The 22292-nt window shown below is 50.4% G+C and overlaps 10 protein-coding genes across 10 annotated transcripts; 5 read left to right on the top strand and 5 right to left on the bottom strand.

The window, feature by feature from the left end:
* Positions 1–598: 598 nt before the first annotated feature.
* On the top strand, positions 599–3439 carry N7508_000314 (class I SAM-dependent methyltransferase; the record flags this gene model as incomplete). The annotated part of the gene is made up of 8 exons (XM_058458399.1): positions 599–808; positions 878–1009; positions 1063–1079; positions 1129–1385; positions 1435–1509; positions 1561–2839; positions 2887–3228; positions 3289–3439. 8 exons carry the CDS (start codon positions 599–601, stop codon positions 3437–3439), a joined length of 2463 nt encoding a protein of 820 aa, XP_058324621.1.
* Positions 3440–4637: 1198 nt separating this feature from the next.
* On the bottom strand, positions 4638–6656 carry alg10 (dolichyl-P-Glc:Glc(2)Man(9)GlcNAc(2)-PP-dolichol alpha-1,2- glucosyltransferase; the record flags this gene model as incomplete). Its single annotated transcript, XM_058458398.1, has 3 exons — positions 4638–5656; positions 5714–5851; positions 5906–6656. 3 exons carry the CDS (start codon positions 6654–6656, stop codon positions 4638–4640), a joined length of 1908 nt encoding a protein of 635 aa, XP_058324620.1.
* A 216-nt stretch (positions 6657–6872) lies between these two features.
* On the top strand, positions 6873–7792 carry psf2 (DNA replication protein PSF2; the record flags this gene model as incomplete). The annotated part of the gene is made up of 3 exons (XM_058458397.1): positions 6873–6986; positions 7040–7626; positions 7675–7792. 3 exons carry the CDS (start codon positions 6873–6875, stop codon positions 7790–7792), a joined length of 819 nt encoding a protein of 272 aa, XP_058324619.1.
* Positions 7793–8166: 374 nt separating this feature from the next.
* On the bottom strand, positions 8167–8856 carry N7508_000311 (CUE domain-containing protein; the record flags this gene model as incomplete). The annotated part of the gene is made up of 2 exons (XM_058458396.1): positions 8167–8460; positions 8578–8856. 2 exons carry the CDS (start codon positions 8854–8856, stop codon positions 8167–8169), a joined length of 573 nt encoding a protein of 190 aa, XP_058324618.1.
* Positions 8857–9367: 511 nt separating this feature from the next.
* On the bottom strand, positions 9368–13149 carry N7508_000310 (condensin subunit SMC2; the record flags this gene model as incomplete). Its single annotated transcript, XM_058458395.1, has 5 exons — positions 9368–10306; positions 10357–10731; positions 10783–12940; positions 13035–13075; positions 13123–13149. The coding sequence occupies 5 exons, from the start codon at positions 13147–13149 to the stop codon at positions 9368–9370; spliced, it is 3540 nt and encodes a 1179-aa protein (XP_058324617.1).
* Positions 13150–13815: 666 nt separating this feature from the next.
* gtmA (gliotoxin thiomethyltransferase) lies at positions 13816–14878 on the top strand (the record flags this gene model as incomplete). Its single annotated transcript, XM_058458394.1, has 4 exons — positions 13816–14209; positions 14271–14309; positions 14374–14430; positions 14487–14878. The coding sequence occupies 4 exons, from the start codon at positions 13816–13818 to the stop codon at positions 14876–14878; spliced, it is 882 nt and encodes a 293-aa protein (XP_058324616.1).
* Positions 14879–15167: 289 nt separating this feature from the next.
* N7508_000308 (NOT2/NOT3/NOT5 family protein) lies at positions 15168–17397 on the bottom strand (the record flags this gene model as incomplete). Its single annotated transcript, XM_058458393.1, has 8 exons — positions 15168–15263; positions 15330–15684; positions 15734–15999; positions 16053–16117; positions 16254–16675; positions 16752–16893; positions 16969–17076; positions 17385–17397. 8 exons carry the CDS (start codon positions 17395–17397, stop codon positions 15168–15170), a joined length of 1467 nt encoding a protein of 488 aa, XP_058324615.1.
* A 450-nt stretch (positions 17398–17847) lies between these two features.
* On the top strand, positions 17848–18768 carry mrpl4 (mitochondrial 54S ribosomal protein uL29m; the record flags this gene model as incomplete). Its single annotated transcript, XM_058458392.1, has 3 exons — positions 17848–18214; positions 18270–18436; positions 18577–18768. 3 exons carry the CDS (start codon positions 17848–17850, stop codon positions 18766–18768), a joined length of 726 nt encoding a protein of 241 aa, XP_058324614.1.
* A 304-nt stretch (positions 18769–19072) lies between these two features.
* N7508_000306 (secretory pathway gdp dissociation inhibitor) lies at positions 19073–20848 on the top strand (the record flags this gene model as incomplete). Its single annotated transcript, XM_058458391.1, has 8 exons — positions 19073–19118; positions 19177–19201; positions 19258–19317; positions 19377–19404; positions 19454–19799; positions 19851–20402; positions 20450–20707; positions 20760–20848. The coding sequence occupies 8 exons, from the start codon at positions 19073–19075 to the stop codon at positions 20846–20848; spliced, it is 1404 nt and encodes a 467-aa protein (XP_058324613.1).
* Positions 20849–21084: 236 nt separating this feature from the next.
* N7508_000305 (PaaI family thioesterase) lies at positions 21085–21722 on the bottom strand (the record flags this gene model as incomplete). The annotated part of the gene is made up of 2 exons (XM_058458390.1): positions 21085–21498; positions 21624–21722. The coding sequence occupies 2 exons, from the start codon at positions 21720–21722 to the stop codon at positions 21085–21087; spliced, it is 513 nt and encodes a 170-aa protein (XP_058324612.1).
* Between the last annotated feature and the right edge of the window lie 570 nt (positions 21723–22292).

Below are 22292 nucleotides of genomic sequence, written 5' to 3'. Positions count from 1 at the left end.
CCGGCCTTATGGTTCCAGGACCCCATCAAGTCCGGGGAACCCCCAATGTGCCGGCACACGGGGACATGATTGGCGCCCGTAGACCCTGGGAGTTAAGCACCAGCACAGCCTATCGGGGCCCGTCATAGCCCCCACGAGCCCAACGGGGAGGTGCCAAGCAGCACATGGTAACGGGCGGGTCTGTGAGTGGCTGATCTGAGACTACTGCAGGAACCCAAATGTGCTTAAAGTTATACTAACACTACATTACTCTCACTCCATACTATACTCTACCAACAGTACTACTATGAGACGGACATAGTCGAGGGGCTATTCTGAATCCGTCGATCATGTACTTGTACCCTCTACCTCACGACACTACCGTCACTGCACCTCACCCCCAAGTCCCTTGTACCTGCCCATGCCCCTCCCCCCCTCTCAATGCTCTACGCTCACTCCCTCCCCCACCCATGTGTCTCCGTGATAGGAGGACACAGCCCTTTCTCTCCCTCGTGATGTGGCACGCGCGCTCCGATCTCGTGCTCGGTGTTCTTGTATATGAATGCATGCCGTCTCGCTTTCTTTTCTTGTCTTTGTAACGCTCCTTGCAGATTGCAGAATGGATTGGATGCACGTTTACATTGCCACGGCGGCCTTTTCCGTCTTTGCCCTTGTGGCTCTCGTTCTCTTTGTTTCGCAGGCGCAGGTCAAGGTCGCTAATACTTGGGCTGGTCCGTACCTCAAGTTTATTTGGGCCAATTTTATTAAACCCCATGATAAGAAGGCTGGGGATCAGCAGGATGCTTTGGAGAGCTTTTACAAGACTCAGGTGTGTTTGGATTGGCTGGTTATACTGGTGGTGACTGGTGGCTGGTGACTGGTGACTGACTTGGTGCAGGCTGCCGTGTACGATGCTACCCGTCGTCGTCTGCTCTGTGGTCGTGAGGACATGCTCGGTCTTGTTGCTGCGCAGTTAAAGTACAAGGTTGGAAGCAAGGATGTCAAGGCTGGGAAGGCTGTCTGGGTGGATGTGAGTGTTGAATTGGATGGACCTGATTGGTATTTGTGGCTGACATGTTCTAGGTTGGTGGTGGTACTGGGTAGGCAGATTGACCACGGCTTTAGAGACCGCAAGCTGACTCGCAGCAGATACAACATTGAAGCCATGGCTACTTTTCTTCCCGTGGATAAGTTCTTCGAGCAAGTTTACTTGGTCGATCTCTCTCCGTCTCTCTGTGAAGTTGCTCGTCAGCGGTTTGAGCGTCTTGGGTGGAAGAATGTCACTGTTCTATGCCAGGATGCTCGGTCTTTCCGACTTCCGGACAGGGTTGTCGATCCGCGGTCTACAAATGCAAATGATGGTGTCGACCTGGTTACTATGAGCTACAGTCTCTCCATGATTCCTGGTCAGTGCCAATGGGACCACGGGCAAATTCAGGATATTGACTATTGCAGATTACTACAGTGTTGTCGACTCGTTGACTTCCCGCCTGAAGTCGACTGGTATTCTTGGTGTCTGTGACTTCTATGGTAAGCACATTTTCGCAAGAGATCACAACCTGGATGCTGACCCCAATACAGTTCAAAGCATCGTGGATGTTTCCTGCCGCAACTACACCGGTGGTGCCTTTAATCGTCATGTCAACTGGCTCGGACGTGTTTTCTGGAGAGCCTGGTTTGACTTTGACCGCGTCAGCCTCGAGGCCGCTCGTCGTGACTACCTGGAATACAAGTTCGGAACCGTGATCTCCGCTAGCGAACGGAACTACCTCCTTGGTGGTATCCCATACTATATCTTCGTTGGTTGCCCCAAGGAAATCCAAGCTACTCCTTCGAGTCAGTCAATTGAGAAGCTGGATGCATCCTTCACTGAGTCTCCCTACCTGCTGCCCGCCAACCACAAACAAGAAATGGACCAGGCAGTTGTGAGCAGCTCACAGGAGATCCGGTCGAAGGCTTATGAGTCTGCAGTCATTAACTTGAGCGCAAACCTGCCACTGCCATCTTCATTCTACCAGAACCAGCACTACCGCATCCACTACAACGACATGCTTCCCAAGCACACCCAGTTCCAGAACGAGTACATTTACGCATTCACCTGGGAAGACCCCCGAGTTGACCACCGACTTTTGAACATTGGCAAAGACGATGTCATTCTGGCCATCACAAGTGCCGGTGATAACATCCTCGATTACCTACAGAAGGGTCCCCGTCGTGTGCACGCAGTGGACTTGAACCCCAACCAGAACCATCTTCTTGAACTCAAGGTTGCCAGCTACACAGCCCTTGGTCACCGGGATATGTGGAAGATCTTTGGCGAGGGCAAGCACGCACAATTCCGTGAGCTCCTCATTTCCAAGCTCAGTCCCCATCTCTCCAGCCAGGCTTTCCAGTATTGGCTCGAGCATACTCACACCTTCACTTCCACCTCCGGCCACGGTCTTTACGAGACTGGTGGTTCCCGTCACGCAATTCGCATGGTGCGCTGGCTCTTCAACATCTTCGGGCTACAGGGTGAAGTTAAGAAAATGTGTGAAGCGCAAACTCTCGCCGAGCAACGCGAAATTTGGCCCCGCATTCGCCGTGTTCTCATGAGCCGGCCTCTGCACTGGGCTATTGTCAGCACCGAGTGGTTTGCCTGGAAGGCTGCTGGTGTGCCTCGCAACCAGCGAAACATGATTGTGGATGACTTCTTCCGTCGCAATGGCTTGACTGAGGATATGAAGGTTGGAAAGGATGTCAGTGGTCAGTCGATTTGGGAGTATGTTGTCAACACACTCGACCCTGTTGTCAACGATACTCTCATCAGCAACGACAACTACTTCTACTTCCTCTGTGTTCAGGGCAAATTCTCTCGGAGGTATGTAGATTTCAATCTGCTTTGTGGATTTTTGCTAATTGTGATAGATGCCACCCTACCTACCTGTCTCCTCAGGCACATGTCAAGCTTTCTACGCCTGGTGCATTCGACGGTCTTCGTATTCACACTGATGAGATCAACGAGGTTATCAACCGCATTACCCCAGGAACTCTTACCATCGCCGTGGTCATGGACTCGATGGACTGGTTTGACCCCGACGGAGATGCAGCCCCAGCCCAGGCCCGCACATTCAACCACGCATTGAAGAAGGACGGCCGCATTCTCCTCCGCTCAGCAAGTATCGACCCGTGGTACATCAAGCATTTCGAAGAGAACGGGTTCTCCGCACGTCGCGTGGGAGCCCGCTTCCCAGGCACATGCATTGACCGGTTAGTAACAAGTTCCAATCTCCAACCTTCCGCTCTATCACAGAAACTAATACATCCCAGTGTGAACATGTACGCATCAACCTGGATCTGCACAAAGACCGAAGACATCTCCCGCCCCAAGAACCTACGCACAATGTCAGCCCTTTCCTTGCCCGACAGTGCCATCCCCACAGCCAAGCGATCCGGCAGCGTGGAAGACTTGCAACTTTAAGACCATCGCGCTTGCTTTCCTTCGGCGTCTGCTTTCGATAAGTTTGCCCTGCTCTGTGCATGCTTGTGCTTTGTACCCGGGCCATGATACCTATGATTTGGAATGGAGTTAAGATTAAGATGAGGCTTTTTGTTTCTGACTTAAAAAGCGATGGAGTCTGGGGTTTGACTTGCTTTATGGGGAGTGGAAAGAAAACTTCCAATTCCTAATTGACACCATCATGAAGTACATTTGATATTTTCTCTTCCAGCTGAATGTAGCTGTAGCCATAGCTGAACTGTACTGTACAGAGCACTCCTCGTAGATCCGTGCAGATCACGTCGATCCAATCCCCCGCGCATTTGAGCACATTTGCGCATATTCGTTTCACTCTACTATCCCGGGTTTACGAGTCCTCAAATTGATCTTGTTGCACTTCGATTGAGCTATCCAAATTCACTATTCCCCGTCTTACGTTTTCTTCTACATCCACATATAAATCAATCCCAAACAAAATTACATAAACCATAAAATGCCATTCGATTCCAAAGGCGATAAATGGTCCTGGTAAGACCATCTAACTTTTTCCCTCTCCTTCATTCAAGTCACCATCTAACGAAAACACAAAGCTCCTCCTGCATCCGCGGCCACAGATCAACAAAATGCACCCACTACGACCGACCAATGAAACGAATCCCGAGAGCCGGCCGTCCCCTGGCGAAATGTGAACATGTCATGGGTGTTAATTGTTCTTGTCGCGAGGTTTGGGCGGTGATGGCTCCTGTTTCTCCTGGTATGTTTTATGTTAGATCCATATTTCCCCGATGTATGATATAGGTTGGTATTGGTACTTACTGATTTTCGGGTTAGTAGGATCGACAATTTGTGAGCCTATGTCGGGGTTTCTTGGTCAGTCTTTACATGGGCATCGAGGGTAGGCTTCCTGGGTTTGTTGGAATAGGGCTAGGTGGTTGATGTCTTTTTGATAGATGGGGGAGTTTGGAGTTGAATTTGGCGATATAGTGTACGTACTAGATATCTAAATAACATAAAATTATATCTGAGAAATCAAGTTCTTGTGGAAATCAGCTACTACAACGGTAGGCAGAAAGAACTGCAAGTATATGAAATTGATAGTATGAGTACAAATTTTATATTCCTATTATACAGACGGCCCAAAGTATCAAAGCACATTATGATTCAGCAAAGCAAGCCTAGATCACCACATAAAGCGCTGGATCTTACCAGGTTCCTGGGGCCACTCAAAGCCCTTATACAAGAAGACATACCCAGTGACCAGGTTGATAAGCAAGAACCAAACTGTCTCCAAGAACTTGGGAGAGTTAACGACGAAGTCAGCAGCGCGCTTGTCTTCTTCCTTGCGGGGACGGGTGACTCGGTACTTGAGCAGGCCTGGCGAGGGTGGGAGATGAAGACGCCACATCACCCAGGGAATGATGAAGTAGCGGGGCTCGACCAGGGGTGCGGTTACGAGGGAGAGGGTTGTTGCCGCGAGCCAGATGAGGACGAAGCTGACGCGCGGTGCTTCGAGCTGGGTCTTTTGGCGTGCTAGGATGGACTGTTGAACCTTGGCGATGACTGCCGGGTCATTTGGATCGACGGGTTTGGCCTTGGGTTGTTCCTCTTGCTGCTTGGGTTTCGGGGTAGGCTTGCGGTTGGGTCGGGTGATCCTCTTTGTTCCCTTGGGAGGCTGCGAGGGCTGGGTGGGCTTGGCCGCTGGTGCAGGAGTTGGTGCTGGGGTAGGGGCCGGAGCGGGTGCAGGAGGGGCAGGGGCAGTTGGCGCAGGCTTCTCTGGGACTCGCATCAACTTGGGCGCCACATATAGAGTGGAGAATCCAAAGGCAGAAATCACAGCCCAGCCAGAGAGGAAGTACACCAGAACTGCGGCGTACTTGACTGTCGGGTGGATGTTAAGAAGAAGGCGGAAAACGTAGAAGACATAGTGGCGGTTATCAGCGAGGGTGAAGGGGTGCACGATGGTGTTGAAATGAACCACGGCAAGCATAAGAGGAATCACAGCCAGGACTGCTTTGTACGACGGAAGCTTTCTCTGCTTTGCTGGCCAGCCCAAGTCCAGAGACTCGGGGATAGACTTTTTGGGGGTAAGTATATTGATCAGAGGGATGACGAAAAGCGGCCATGAGAAGAAGGCAAAGTACGGCCAAATGTAAAGCATCTGAGCCAAGTGAATCCCAGCAGTGTGGAACTCCTTGTGACCTTATCATTGATGTTAGCCTGTACTTCCATATACTGTACATACCAATGGTAGCTTACCTAGGACAACTCCGTTGTTCCAAACCACAAATCCACCAAAGGCCGCGAGGACAATGAGATGAGGAAGAATAGAGACGAGCACAGCGGAAGGCTTCTTGACAGCAACAGCTGCAAATGAGATGATCGTCTTGAAATAATCTAATTGCTACGTTAGTTTTCACACGCCGTACATGCTCTGTCAAATGAACTCACCGGCCAAAGTAGCCTCCGAGACGAGAGGATCATAGAGCTCATTCTGCTGCATTCCCTGCTTCACAATCTTGGAAATCTTAGACGAGGAGCAGGCAGAAGACGCCGTTCTAATATTGCGGACAACCTGAAGTCCACCAAGGAAGGCAGAGACCCAAAAGATATTCGTCTGCCGGCAGACAAGGGCAGCAAGACCAAAGACCAAGAAGCCCAAAGTCGGTAAAATACCACCAGAAGCCCTCTTTAGATCCCAATTGTATACCTCAACCACAGCCAAGAGGGCAAGGATATCCGTATAGTACAGACCCGAGAAAAAGAACAGAGGCGGGAACAAGCAAATGTTCAACACAGTATGACCCAAATAAGAGCTTAAATTTCGATCATTCGTCACTCTCTGAATTGTATCCAGCAGTCTCTGCAATCTCGAAGGAAGAAATATAGCAGTGGAAGCAACATTTGACATACGTAGAACCTCCGTCGTGAGCTTCGTCGGTTCACCGCGAAGCAAAAGCACCGCCGCGCAAAGCGCATAAGACCACAGATACAAACCTGGCGGGGTAGTAAGCTTGGGATCCCATTGCATCCACTTATGTGCCCAGTACGCCTGAGCCTGAGGAACGTGGAAGACCTCATCGAGGTATGGCTCCGGGACAACCGCGTTGACACGAATCATCCAGACGGGGATGAGCAGCAGGCCGAAAGGAACGGCATAGCGCGCAGCTCGACTGAGCTGAGATTCATCGGGCGAAACCATACTCAGCTCTTCAATTGGCAATGGCCATGTATTGTGAAGCTGCGGCAATTCGGGGGAGCTTGAACTTGAAGATCAGGGAGTGCAAACGGACCAAACGCGATTCCGCCATCGATGCGAGTTGGCGTTCGGACACAACTCGATCGAAGTGAGTCGCGTGTGGCCGATCCAGTCTGTTTCTCGCCTTGTGTCTTGTATTTTCTTTTTTTCGAGATCACAATGGCTTTCCCTTTGCCGCGGGGCGTTACGGCGTCGGAGATAGCTTTTCTGGCGGAGATGGAGAAGGTGACTATCGTGCCTCGACAGCGTCTTGAAGGCCTTGAATTACTAGGAGTAACTATATCCACACCCTCTTTGAATTTTACGCATAAAATTGACCATATCAGGGCCCTGTTGAGCCTCTCGTCCCTCCACGACGCGCCTCCCTTCCCCTCTGGCTCGCGCTTCTACTCAAACGCCAACGCCGTGCGAATATCATGCCACCCGCCTGGCTACACCCGGAACCATTGAGTCTTATTCTTGAGGTCGAATCCGGACACCAGGACTACCAGAACGCTTTCTCCCCGCCTCCTCCATTGCCTGGTCAACCCAGCGTTCTAGATCGTGGCCAAGAACCGACTGCTCGGCCTCAGTATACTCCAGATGGCAATCGATACTATGCGGCGCCACCTTTTCTACCACAGAATACAGCACAACCTGTGAATTCGTCGCGGGATCCGCCCTCACTACCATTCCACTGGGTCGAGGTTGGGAATATGCTTCTCGATGCTGCGAGCGATGACCTGGTGGACCCGGACCAGATCCGCAGACTATTGAAGGACTTGCGTGAAGTGCGCATGGCGAAAATGAGGTCAGGTGTCGACGCACTGGATGCTGCGGCCACTGGTGGTGGCGGTGTTGCCCTGACAGGTGTTGGTTCAATGGAGTTGGGTGAGGAGCGAGGGTTCGTCACTGGCGTGGTGGATGGTCTCCGGTATGTTGATCCAAAACCTTTTGAAAGGATTGATTCTAACTATCACAGGAAAATCGGCTCCTCCAAAGAACAAGCTCGACGCGAACAGATGGCCGAGCAAAAAGCGAATGGTGGATATGACGGTACACAAGACGACGAGGAGGAAGAAGATTACATGGAGTTCTAAGCGCATTGAGACAAGGACATTCGCATTCTTTCTTTCGGGGGCATTTTTTTTCATTTGGAGTTCAACGGTGCATATGTGACGCAGACCAATGCTTCCCCAAAAAACACGACTTTTATGTATATAGTCCGATAACTTATACCCTATTCCCTGAACTGACGATGACCAACGGTTATAATCAAGGCTGTTCCAATTTACCTAACACCAGACAGCAATGCAAACGCTCTAATACAAACGGGGGCGAGATAGTAAAAGAATGGAGAGAGGGTATATCGGCCTCGGAAACTCGGGACAGGGTACAGATTTGGCCGGGGTTATCAACATCATACAAGTGGTATAACAAGGCCCTAAACAGTAAGAAAATGATGAATGTCGTCTCATTGGGCACTGCCCTCCTTCTTCTGCATCATCTTCCTCCGCGCGGCAAGAATCATATCGTCTCGACGCTTTTGAAGCAGGCGTTGGCGCTCTTCCTTATTCTGGGACCAAGCGGACTTGGATGGCGTCGCCAGTTGTGGTTCTGGCTCGGCAGTGCTGGCTGCCTTTGCGCTCAGGTTGTATCGGGAGATCAAATCCTGTCCGTCTGCTTTGGGTGCCGCGGCCGAAGCGGTCTGCGCAGCGGGGATGGTGGCGGAGGGGATTGCGACTTGGGGTTGGAATGAAGGCGGTGGCTGTATGATTACATTAGTCGATATTCTTTGTCTTGTCTAAGCCGAGATCAAGTCTGAGGTCAGGTTGCCACCAACTGCAGCCGGCGGAGCAAATGACAACATCAGCGTAACACGTACAGTTTCCAGTCCACGACCCGTCAAGATCCGCTCTGTTGTCGCGGCGACGCTTCCTCCATTTCGCTGCAAGTCCCACATGATATCTCGCGTGCTCAGCTGAGGGAACATCTGTGAGATCTGTTCTACTTGCGCCGGGTTGACGACATTCCCACGGCCCCGACCTCGGCCGCCTCCTGCCGGGGCGTCGTCGCGGTTAAAGAACCATCGGAGGACGAAGAACGATACGACTGCTAGAGTGAGGAGCGAGGGGATATTCAACGAGGGTTCATCGTCTGTCATTATGTCGGATCTGGGCGCGGTTGAGTCACGCTTCAGAGTACCCAGGTAGTTGGCGGAACGATTCCGAGAAGGGTAGGGTGTCGTGTGGGAGGATGTGACGTGACCAATATAGTATCGAAGACAATTGGAAACGAGCTAACAATATTAGAGTATCAGGGTGTAACGGTTAATTCAGCAAGAGCGGCTTGGAAAGTGGCGCTGACTGGGGTCGGGAAGATCGGTGAACAGCACGTGCCTGACTGCGGAGTCGGATGTCGGAGTATATCTTCAACCTCGTTCGTGTTGTGCAGGCTTACAGCAATACTACGAGACTTGCAATCTACGCAAAATATTTCAATTAGAAGCGAAAGCACCTTTCGCAATGCATAAATCGTGAACAGAAATCCATTCCCATCCATAACCAAAACATTTATCAGACCGAAACACCGTCTGCCAAACATCATAACAGACCCCAACAGGCCAAGAGGGGAAAAAAAACTATAGACAAGTGTGCTCGAATCAATGCTCATACTCATTTCATATCCGCCGGGGTCAACGCCTGAACAATGCTGGTACCCTCGCTGAATCTCGTGCGGAAAATGCGGTTGGCATTCTGGAACATGCCATCCTTCAATGAGACGACAATGAACTGAGATCCCTTGAAACGGGTCTTGATCAGTCGACCAATGTTCTGAGTGTGTGACAAATCCAAAGCAGCATCGACCTCGTCAAGAATGTACATAGGCGCAGGCTTGAACTGCAAGAGCGCCATAATTAGTGACAGGGCAATGAGGGAACGTTGGCCACCACTCAGTTCTGTCAAACTCTGCTTCCAGACCTTGCCTAAAGACACTTTGACCTCCAGACCATCGGTGATATCTTTGCCCTCGGGGGGGTCGAGCTTGGCAAAACTACCTGGTAGGAGCTCGTTGAAGATCTGTCCGAAGTCACCATTGACCTTGACCCAGGTCTTGTGGAGAGCCTCCTTCTTGTATTCATTAAGGTTTATGATGGTCTCTTCGATCTTTCGCTTATCGCGGATGACCGTCTTCATCATGTTCTTGAGAGCAGCTTCCTTCTTTTCAACGCTGTCAATCATGTTCATGACCTTGGGGTTGATCTTCTTCTTCATGCCCTGAGATCGCTCTGTCAAGTTACGTAGCGTTGACTTGCACTCAGCGATGTTCTGGTTCTGGAAGTGGTATGGTGTGTTGGCGCGCCCGAAATGCTCCTTCTCGTCCGCAATCCATTCGTGCTCTTGCTCCATGTGGGCTACAGCCTGGCTTGCAGTATACTGGTCTTTTTGTAGCTTTTCGAGCTGGTGACCGAGTTTTTGCGCTTCTAGGCCTTCTTCGGTGATCTGAGATGATTTGGACTGCATCGCCTCTTCCAATTCTCGTAATTCTTCATCGAAGCCAGTCAATTTAGCCCTCTCGTCATCAAGTTGGGCTTGCGCAATATCATGAGCATCCTGTGATTGTCAGTCATATCGCTTTTGGCATTGCAAGAAATGGAACCTACCTTTAATCGGGTCTGCTCTCGTGTCTGTGACTCTATCTCTTCCAATTGAGCCTTCAAGGTATTGTCGGATTCAACCAACTGCTCCTCGGCGGCAGACAAATCGCTGCCGACTTGTTCAGAGTCCAGCCTAGTGGTCTGCAATTCCTTCTGCAGCTCCTTGACTGAGCTAGAATTCTTGGCAAGACTCTTCTTGAGCTTGGCGAGTGAGGCTTCCAGTTCTGCGAGTTTGCTGTCTTTGTTGTCGCTAAATTCGCTCATGTCCTTCTCAATTCGCTTAATATCCTTGGATGCTTCGGCCTGGCGAACCTTTGCGTCGGCGATGTCTTTCTTGAGTTGCTCGATGTTCGCTCTCATCTCTTCGACAGCTTGAATAATCTGAAATAGGTTAGCCTAAATTACGAGACTAACGAGAAAAACAACACATACCGAAGAAGAAGAGTTGCTGTTAATCTGCTCCTCGGTAAGTCTGATCTCGTGGGTCTTGAGATCCAAATCTTGCTTGATGGAGCGAACTGCATCGAGCTTCTTCTTTTCCTTCTTCATGTGGTCTTCCAAAGTTGCAAGCTGACGCTCCTTGCTTCGCAGCTCTTTAGTGATTTCATTCAATTTCTGTAAAGTAACGAGAACTCCACTGGAGTTAGGAGAGCTTCCACCAGAAAGCGTTCCAGATGGATCGTACACATCACCCTCCAGAGTGACACTCTTCATCCGGACTGACGGATCAAAGGTCACCTTCTTCGCTGTGTTGGCATCTTGACAGATAAGTGTGTTACCGAACACGTAGTTCATAGCGGCGAGAACATCTTCGTCATGTCCGACCAAAGACAGGGCAAGGTCAACCTTTCCAGGAGCAAGATTTTGGGCAGCTCCAATCTTTTCCGCGGAGGCCTTGAACGCGGAGATCTTGTTAAGGGGAATGATAGTCACACGCTTGCGTAGTTTTCCTTTCTGGAGCAGTTGTGTACCGGTCTCCGCACTGTCGACAACCACGTTGTAAAGACGACCTCCAGCGCAGATTTCTAGAGCAGTCGCAGCAGGAACTTGATCTTTGTTGAGAGTGAAAAGCTGAGCAACAAGACCCTTAACCTTTGACCGGTCAAAGTTGGGATGGGGGTCTGTGTAGTTGAAATCAATGTTCGCCGCCTGTCGCTTGAGAGCATCAGCTCTTTGTCGGAGCTCACGAATGTCGCGCTGCAACCCTGTCTGTTCCTGATAGATCTGCTCCTCCTTTCCAGGTTCGAATCCAAGCCGGGTAAGCTCCGACTCGAGCTTGCTGGCCTGCGATTTGAGACCTTCGAGGTCACGAAGAAGACCGGAGTTTTGCTCCTTAGCCTTCTTTGCGCGAGGTTCTTCCTCTTTGATCCTCTTCTCGAGATGGGTAATCTTTAGCTTGCCCTGCTCCTGTTCTGTTGCGGCATTGCTTGCTCGGTTGCGGGCATCCTGTAGCTGACCCTGATAGCCACTCTCTTGGCCTTCCTTTGAAGCAACACCAGTTTGAAGTGTCTGGAGCAGTTCCTCCTTCTGTTCTACTTCCACGTTTTGTGCGTCGAGTTCGGACTTGGCGGCATCGTATTGGGCCTGGACCTTTTCGTAAATCTTTCTTTTCTCCTTCAGAACCTTCTCAAGCTCTGTGACGGTACTTTGGATGGTCGTTCGCTTTTCCTTTTCCTCATCCATGCTTGCATTTTTCAGATCAAAGACAGTGGTCAATCGGACCAGCTCATGCGAGTAGTTCTTAACCTCATCCTCGAGCCCTTGGAACTTTCCACCTTTCCGAAGTTCCTTGTCGCGAGCTGTGCGCACTCGCTTCACATCCTCCTCCAAGTGGGCAATCTCATTTTTCAGCTTGGATGCGTTGTCCTCTAAAGCCTGAACTTTGCTGCGCTTGTTCTCGCACTCGTCACCCGCAACTCGCAGTCGCTCACCGCCACGAACGTAATCATGAGCAACAACAAGTCGAGTCAAACGCTCGAGATCGTTTTGCGTTTGTTGGAAGTCAAGGAAAGCTCGCTTCTCTGACCTGAGCTTCTCAAGCTTAGGCTCGATTTCTTCTTTCAGCAATTCCTCGATCTCGCGCAGCTTCAGCTCCTTCTTTCCCATTGTCCGATTGGCCTTTTCCCTGCGATCTTCGAACATTCGTGTACCGGCTGCCTCCTCAATCATCGACAAAATCTCGACTGCCTTCATATTCAAGACCTTTGTAATGCGACCTTGCATAATCAAGAAATTAGGGTTGTTGATGTTCAGCTGAACACTCTGGAACAGATTCTGGACGGTTTGCTGTTGCGCGCGGTGGCCATTGATTAAATATTTGCTTGTTCCGCCCAGCACAATCTGGCGTGTGACCGAGATATTCGCATATTCCTCGAATCCGATCGGTGATTTCGCTGTGTCGCGGTTGTCGAAAACGATTGTGACGCTGGCTTTGGTGACACCGGCTTGACCGCGTTTGTAGATGAGATCTTGGAGGTTCTGTGCGCGGACGGTTGACATGTTGGTGATACCGAGCACGAAACAAATGGCATCGAGGATGTTGGATTTACCACTGCCGTTCAGGCCAGTGATGGAGTTGAACGATTCGTCCCTGTATTGCGCGATTAGTAAATTCCGTCACCTCCATCGCCCCATCGCCCCATCGATGTTGTGAGTCCTGTTTTGCTTGAATGAGAATTGCGTACCATCCCGAGATTACCGTACGCACGGCGTACGATTTGAAGCCCTGATAAAAATTAGCGCGCGAACGGTAAGCGGTGTAATGCGACTCACGTCTATGACAATTTCAGTAATTCTCATGATTTCGGAACGGCTTTCTGCTGCGCAGAGTGCATGGGACCGAGGAAAGTGGAGGGGGAGCGCGATTGTTTTGCCGCAGCAGCTGTTTATGCTTTGCCCATTCGGGTCTGGCGCTGTTGCTGAGGTCAGCGCGGGGCCGTCACGTGCGAAGTATAAAACTCGGCGACTTCACAAAGGAAGTCTCCGACACTGCCAGGATTGATATGAATTACTTAGGTAGAGTGAGAATGAGCAAGTTTATGATTCCATCACCCCTATAACTCAAGCCTGACGGCCAACCAGAACACACTTCACCAGGGTTACTTATGCCACGCAGCCAACCACATATCAACTCGCTCATCATGCAATCTGGTTTTGGGATTACAATAAGGAAATGGTCCATCTAGAAGGCCTTGGTTGATAACAGCGGTCTTCTTGGTACAATACCTATCAACATACTTGCAGTACTAGTCTCCACCCACGGAGACATTGTCGGGCACTTTTCTACCCACTTACGCACATGACAATAAGCAAGCAAAGTACATTTCAAATCCAGGCTAGAAACTTATTTAAGATGGCATGGCTCCCAGGTTAACCAAGATATTTCCCATGCTCTTCTGTCGTCACACCACTCGACGTCTTCTAAATATCAATCTATCGTTCAGTCACATATACTTCCAATCCAACATGTCTCCCAAGGTTGACACCGAAACCCTTTTCAAAAGCGAGGCTTTTGCCGTCCAGTACAAATTTGCTGAGACAATGACTGGTCCATTTGGTCAATCACTGATTGATCAGACCAAACTGGTTGAAGACGCGACGGCTAAACCAGATCAGCCTCTCGTTGTTCTTGACAATGCCTGTGGCACTGGCATTATTTCTAGTCTACTAAATGAACAGCTGGACAGTTCTATAAAACAGAACTGGAAATTGACTTGTGGAGACATCTCGACGCCGCTACTTGAATACACTGCACGTCGTATGAAAGAAGAAGGCTGGCAAAATGCTGAGACTAAGGTTGTCAATGCGCAAGAGACTGGACTACCTAGTGATCACTTCACTCATGTCTTTTCTGCCTTTGGTAAGTTCCCTTTGTAAGACCTCTGTATAACAAAAATAACTGAACGTGGCCTTGTCGTTAGTTCTCATGGCAATTCCGAAACCATTCAATGCTCTTGATGGTAAGTAATTTCCTGCGGGGCTTCTTTCTTTTGAGAGCGTGCAAACCTAACGGTATATTACTAGAGACCGTTCGAATCGTGCAACCCGGGGGGACAATTGCATTCTCGACTTGGATAGAACGTGAGTTTTAAGCCTCACAAACCACCCCAAAAGTTCCTATCTAACAACAAAAACAGCGGGCTGGTTTTCAATCGCACGCAAAGCAATCGCGACTATACCCGGAAACATGCCCTTCCCGACGACCCAAGAATTCCTCAAAATGACAGGCGATGGCGAATGGAACTCAGCCCCCTGGATCAAGTCCCAACTCAAGGACCGTGGACTCGAGGACATCAACGTTCAGGAAGAATCGAGGAACATCGCCGTGCTGTCGTCCCGCTTTACGGACATCACAATGATGATGTTAAACATGATCATTCAATCCTTCTGGACGGAGAAGCAACGCGAGGAAAATGGCGACAAAGTCCGCCGGGCGATGGAAAAGTATGTGTTGGACACGTATGGGGAGAACGAGGATATTGACACGAAGTGGACGGCTATTATCTCCACTGCACGCAAGCCTCAGTAGACAAATGATTTGTAGTTCATTGGTTACCTTTACTGTGTACGTTACAGATAGAAGGTCTACCACCTTGGATTGGCAAGGTCATCAAGGCCATTGATTTCACATGATCGTATTCTGGATTCCCACAAAGCCCATTTAGCCCCCGGTGAATCAACGCGCCCTATTCCCGAACGACAATGTACTATCGGCCACTCCGCTGAGCAATAATACAGAGAACCAGCAAACCAAACGCCAGTGCTGATTGATTGAATTCTGAGCGCCGCACCTTGCTCTTATCAACTTCGACATCAAATCATGAGGCGTGATGTGTTGCGCCAACTGGGCGGGTGACGCCTCGATTGGGGTCCAACCGGTTGTCCAAATCTTCATATCGCAAAATGAACTCACGCTGTCGGAATCGTTAGCTTGATATTTCTCATGTTCCAGATTAGACAAAAAAATAAGGTACACTTACTCGAATCTTCTTCCAGCTAGCAGGATCCCAGAGAAGATAAACTCCGCGCTCGCTCACTCCACGCTCGACATCGACGGGACCGGGATATGTCTCGTCGCGGGTCAGCCAGCACCGTTCGAGCTTGTGGTACCGCCACTTGCGGCCCATCAGTTCTTCAGCTACCAGCTCCTGCATGATATCCCGAGGCATGCTGTAGAAGATGTAGAAAAGTGTCTCATCACTGAAGCCAGGGATGCGCGACTGAAGCGGTTGAATATTGGCGACATTGTAGCAAGCCGGGAGAGAGAAATCCTGTTCCAGAGGGACTGCTGACATCGATGACACGAACGGCGTAGCGAACGAAGTGTGCAAAGGTCTAAGACTGTCAGAATACATGCATAGTGCGGAGAAGAAGGCATGCATACTCGGCCTGGTTCAAATCCAGCCCTAATGTCATTAGGTCTTGGCCAACGGCGAGACTTGCAACATCAGGGCTCTCGCTGTGGATCATGCGCAGCAAGCCAGCCAATCCAAACCTGTCGAGTTCACTCATTTGAGCAAGTGGTGGCTGTTCTGTGCTCTGGGGTGCACTAGAAACTTCTTGACCATCCGCATCTTCTGTCGGCCTTGGTTGTAATGTTTGTGGGTCACTAAAGTTCCGCTGTCCCGACATCACGTTGTTGTTCATGTCCTGTTCGAAAATCAGTAAATTTTCAAAGCGAAATTGAACCGCGGAAGCCGTACTTCTTTCTCTTGCCCGAGAATACCATTAGGTACTTGGCTGACAGGTGACCGCGAAGCCCCTAGACCTAGATACAGTATCAGTAAGCTGATCCATTGCTGCAAGTGAGATCGTGAGGTTTCTGCTAGCCTCAAAGTGTGCAGAACCCCCGCGGGATTGCGCTTATGCATGACTGGGGCCATTGAGACTTGAATTTCACATACCAGCACCATAGTTTCCGAAACTCGCACCCTGCATCAAAGACCCAGTCCGGCCGAGGGGAAGCTCAGCAGCAGCATTCCGACCCAAAGGAGGGAATTCTTCGATATTGCCTGTCTGAGGCTGGCCACCGGCGCCTAATTGGCTACTAATGCCTTGGCCACCATTTCTAAAGTCATCCAGCCGATTGGCAAATTGTGAACCTGAAGGAAACATATCGTCGTGAGGCTGTTGTGGCTGCTGAGGCGTAGGAAGACCCTGGGGTTGGGAGGTACGAGAGGGAGGTTGCGACGACGGAGGATGCTGTTGTCTTTGGACAGGTGTTTGTTGAGCAGCGCGTTGGCTTGCGTTAGCCCACATCAGCTGGCCGGGGGTCTGTGACTGCGACTGAGATTGTTGTGGTGTTCCCGATAATGAAGGAAACTCCCTAAAGCCAACGGCTTCGTTAGCTTCCATGCAGAGACCGAATGAAAGCCCCACAGGCCTCGCCTGACAGCACTTACGAAAGATCTAGCGGTGCCGCCGACTGGGACCCCCCAAGACTTTGTGCGAAGCTCCCCATGGTTCCCATTGTACGCTGTTGGTTGCCCTGTAGGCTCGATGATCCGCTGACGGGTAGATTGAAGCTCCAGTTCGCTGCGCCGCCTAATCACTCAGACATTAGCATTTTCTCAGGCAAGAATATGAGTGTCCAAAAAGCATGGTCAGAGGCAGGCGCACCAAGTTTGCCGTTTGATGACTGCGCAGAAGCCAATGATTCATCTCGAACATGTGCTTGCTGTTGCGAAGGGAATCCGGGCATGCCTCTTAGCGGCTGCGGGCCTGGTCCTGACACAAGCGTGGCAAGTCAGCGCGATCATCAATCGTTTCGCGTCGAGACACGCTTGCTAGGGTCATCACCGCAAGAATGTGTCGGCGTGTCCCTGCAGCAATGTCTCGGTCGCAAATGAAGGCACCGGCTGCGAGGCTTGCCATTGGAGTACGAAACTCCTTGGTGCTCGGGTCGCAGGCCTGCTCTGACTAGCAAGCACATCCAAGCCCATTTTAGAGGTATATTCCGCGATCAAATGCACTCCGCGGAGGTACAAGATAAGGCATGACAAGGGTTTCAAGGGCATTGAAGGAAAATGACGAACCTGGTCTATTCATAGTCGATGCTCCAACAAGAAGCAGTTGACGAGACCTTGGAAATCTCTTGGAAATAACCACAGAGGACGATTGGTCGAGTAAAACACCGGGGTAGAATCTGTGGAGGGGAACAGTCCACAAAGGGCCTCTTGGTCACGCTTGATGCGGCACTGCTCCGCTGGTCGAATCGATTGGGCAGTTAAACGCGCGGATGCTGAGGAATGCCCAGGTTGGTTATCGGACAGCCGCGCACAGTATATTTCGATATAGACGAACTTCTGGATTGTCTGAGAAAAGCTGTACGGACTAAAGAAACGAATTTTCAAGAAACTCGATGACTTTCAAATGAGTTAGTCGCATGCGTGGGGGAAGAGTGTGATATTGCCGCGGAGCACGTGACTGCCTTGCCGCCCCGAAAAAGGCCATCACCAACAGTCCCCGATCTCGACTGTCCGGACAGCCATCACAACCATGCATTCGCAGGTCCCACGAATTGCCAGCCGCTTAGGAGGCCTGGCTCGGGTCGAATTGCCTCCTCCCTACCTTGCGCCATCCCTCCATCTCCCCGTCACCCTGTCGCCTGTCCAGTCTTCAAGCTTTTCTTCAACAGCCTCCGTTGCGGGCAATCCTCGACGCGACAAGAGCAGACACCGCGGTGTATCAGCTATCCATCGAACCGGTCCCCGAACTCCATTTGCCGTGTCAAGATGGGAGTTACCAAAGCCTGTGTCGCCGGAGAAGATGGTTGCACGGGAACAAACACCCAACCACGGACTTTGGGGCTTCTTTCCTCCCAACCGCGAGGCATTGAGCACTCCGGAATATGATCACTCATTCGGTTAGTATCACAATTGGGTTGGAGTCTATCGACGGTGCTGATATTTGGACTACAGGTCGTTCTTGGTCTATTCAAGAGCTCCGCGAAAGAAGCTGGGAAGACCTTCATGGCCTGTGGCATGTATGTGTCCGTGAGCGCAACCGTATTATGACCTCAGATATGGAGCGAATCCGATTGAAGCCTGGTTACGGTGAATACGAATCCGATCAACGAGACGCAGTGGTGAGTTTTGCGCCTGCTTTTGAGATTACACACCCTATTCGCTTGAAACTGGAGGCCATTTCCATACATTCTCCTGTTTACACCTCCGATTGGCGATCGACCAATATATATGATTGACCCTGACTGACAAATTGATCTAGATCCTAAGCACCATGAAGAACATGAAGCACGTCCTGCGTGAGCGTTGGTACGCCTACGAGGATGCTAAGCGCATGTTCGAGAGTGGATATCGCCCCGACAACTTCACTGAGAACAACCCCAAGGTTGAGAAGGTCGAGGAGGTCGAACACCCTATGTCTGGAGAGCAACCCAAGGCCCAGGCCAAAGAGTAGGAGTATATAGACTCCACCGAGTCATATTTAGTATGTAACATTAGCTGGAAATTAAATGCGCATGTCCATTACGTTTCAAATTGTCTTTCCAAGATCATATAAATGAGATCTGCCCCTGAAAGCTATGTTCAAGTTCAGGGGCTGTTCTAAATTGTCAATGATCCGTCTATTACCCTGGCGTGTCGGATGTCACTAGTGGCGGATCCGCCAAATAGTTCCCCTTTACCGCTTGCGCGGGGAGCTTAACCTTCTTCTCTTCAACATCTCCTATAACCCTCTACCTACTGTTAACTTTTATTTCACCATGGATGAGATCGCCCCAGAGTACGATGTGGTGGTGCTCGGCACTGGTATGTTGCTGTGTTTTGCTACTCTTGCTACCCCGCCATTCCAACTGACAGTTTCCAGGCCTCACCGAGTGTGTTTTGTCTGGGTAGGTAATCCGAGCTTGCTGGTTCGTTGGGCTGTGCTCATTATTTTGGATTACAGTGTCCTCAGTGTGAAGGGAAGCAAGGTTCTTCACATCGATCGCAATGATCACTATGGAGGGTAGGTGACCTCGGAAGGCAAAGCTCACCCCAGATCAAAACAGCTCACAATGACCACAGCGAGGCAGCCTCCGTCAACATTGAGACAGTATGTACCTCGATTTCCCCCCGGTAGGCTCTGCTGACCAGTTCTGCAGTTGTTCAAGAAGTACGGCAACGTTCGCCCCGGCGAGGAGCCCTGGAAGAAATATGGACGGGTCAACGACTGGAACATCGACTTGGTCCCGAAGCTGCTCATGTCGAACGGAGAGCTGACCAACATTTTGGTTTCCACCGACGTTACCCGCTACCTCGAGTTCAAGCAAATCGCTGGCAGCTATGTTCAGCAGGGCAAGGGCCCCAAGGCGACCGTGGCCAAGGTGCCCTCCGATGCCGGTGAAGCTTTGCGCTCTTCTCTCATGGGAATGTTCGAGAAGAGACGTGCTAAGAAGTTCCTTGAGTGGGTTGGTGATTTCAAGGAGGATGACTCTGCCAGTCACCAGGGTACGTACTCGAATTGTCGCGAGCTACGAGTAGATGGCTAATGCGAAGTAGGATTGAACATCCACGTCTGCACCATGAAGGAGGTTTACGACAAGTTCAGTCTGGAGGATAACACCCGCGATTTCATCGGTCACTCTATGGCTTTGTACCCCTCGGATGGATATATCAACCAGCCCGGCGCTGCTGTCGAGACCATTAACCGTATCCGCCTTTACGTCAACTCCATGGCGCGTTACGGAAAGTCGCCATACATCTACCCTCTCTACGGTCTGGGCGAGCTGCCCCAGGGTTTCGCCCGTCTGTCTGCCATTTACGGCGGTACTTACATGCTGAACACCGACATCGATGAAGTCCTCTACGAGAACGGCAAGGTCTCCGGTATCAAGGCCACCATGAAGGACCGCGATGACCAGTCCGAGGCCATGAAGTTCGAGACTAAGACTAAGAAGATCATCGCCGATCCTTCCTACTTCCCCAACAAGTCTAAGGTTACTGGATACCTTCTCAAGGCTATTTGCATCCTGAACCACCCCATTGATAAGACCGACGGCAGCGACTCCCTGCAGTTGATCATTCCTCAGTCCCAGGTTGGACGCAAGCACGGTAAGAAAAATGCTATGTCCGTTTGTGAGCCCAGCTAATGACTCTAGATATCTACATTGCCATGGTTTCGTCCGCACACAACGTCTGCCCCAAGGGTTACTACATCGCCATCGTCTCCACCATCGCCGAGAACGATGCTAACCACCACATCGAGCTCGAGCCCGGCTTCGATCGCCTGGGTAAGATCGAGGAGACCTTCATGGGTCCCCCCATTCCTCTCTACGAGCCTACCGAGAGCGGCGAGGAGTCCAACATTTTCATTTCCAAGTCTTACGATTCCACATCACACTTCGAGACTACAACTGGTAAGAATATCACTTCAGATATCTAACATTGACCATTGCTAACTTGCCACAGACGATGTTCGCGATGTGTACCGCCGTGCCACTGGTGAGGAGCTCAAGGTTGAGGGTCTCCGCGAGGATCAGCAACTGGCTGCCGAGTAAGGGACATACTGGCCTACAGATAATCTAGGGTTTAGATTGACTATATTTCTCTTGGACATGTGCAATGGTCTCCTTTGTTATCCGCTCTTTCAGTACTATCAAATCAAATTAAGAATTACAAGCGCATTACAACAGTATCACCTGAAATTCCCTTATGCAAGATCTATACAAAATGGTATTCAACACACCATCTAAACCCCCATTCCTACCAACATAGTACAAACAAAGCGATCATATCAAATCCTCTGCGTAACCTCAGGATCAGTATTCGCCTTCTCATGCTCCCCAACAACACAAATATCCCCACTATCAGCCCGCTGAATTTCAGCCCTAAGCAGCGCAAGCCTCTTCCCAACATGAATAACCTCACAAATAATCCGAGCCTCCGTCCCCGTCGGCACAGGCCGCAAATAAGTAACCTTCAGATTGCGACTCACGCCCCCGAAAGAGAACTTGCCCGGCTCAGACACGCCAAGCAGGATAGTCGTCGACAAGACGTCAATTAATGTTGCTGCGCAACCGCCGTGTAGGTTGCCCATCATATTGCTTAGCGCGGGCGTGATGGTGAATAGGAATGAGACTGTGGCTGGGGGACCGCGGCTTGCTGATTCAAAGCGGAGGTTACAGTTGCGCGCGTCGACATCCCAGTGCTAGGGGTTTGTTAGCTTTATATCATATACCATAGTTTGTGGTGGTCTTTGTTGATGTAGGACGAAACGGTGTGTCGTGCGTAAATAGCTCGTAGCTTATATGCTGATGTAGGTGTTGCGCATACCTCTTCATTCCCCAGACCCATCCGGCCTGTATACTCGAAGACGAGTTCCTCGAACTCGTCCAATTTCCGCGACGGAGCAGTGATCGCGCGGTCTGACATTATGTAGTGATGTGAAGAGCAATGGGTATCTAGGTATCAAGTGATGAGGGAGAAATGTTGGAGTTCCCCACAGGCTCGGATGGGTTGGACCTCGGCTGGGCTGATGCCGACCACAACCTCGTATTGTCCGGAGTGTAATATGAGGAACCCGAGTGCTCTATGTAACTTTTTGCCTATCAATTTTCTCGACAGTTTTGTATTAGATGATCTATTTCTGACGGTTTCAAATGATAAAGTAGGTATTGTAATTGTACAACTCCTTCAACTAAGCCCTTATCTACAATACCAGCTATAGAATTTGTCGTATTATATTTGATATTCGGGTTTAGCCAAGAGATGGCCGCTCTAGGTGTATGCACCCCCTAATCTCGGGGCACCTGAGCCCCCCGCCCCCTGTCGCGCCGTGGTATTACTACTTATACAAGACTAGGGCAAGAATATCTCTTTAGTGAGGCCAACTGTCAGGCAGACAGTTGGAGACGCGTCAGCTGACAGTTGGAAGGTCATGTGACCCACTAGCGTGTTTTGAACTGTCAGCTCTGTGATTAGTAATCGATTATGATTGGCTAC

Source organism: Penicillium antarcticum (genome assembly GCF_028974205.1).
Source record: "Penicillium antarcticum strain IBT 31339 chromosome Unknown utg000001l_segment0_segment0, whole genome shotgun sequence".
NCBI lineage: Eukaryota > Fungi > Ascomycota > Eurotiomycetes > Eurotiales > Aspergillaceae > Penicillium > Penicillium antarcticum.
This window is presented reverse-complemented; position numbering and strand designations above follow the sequence as displayed.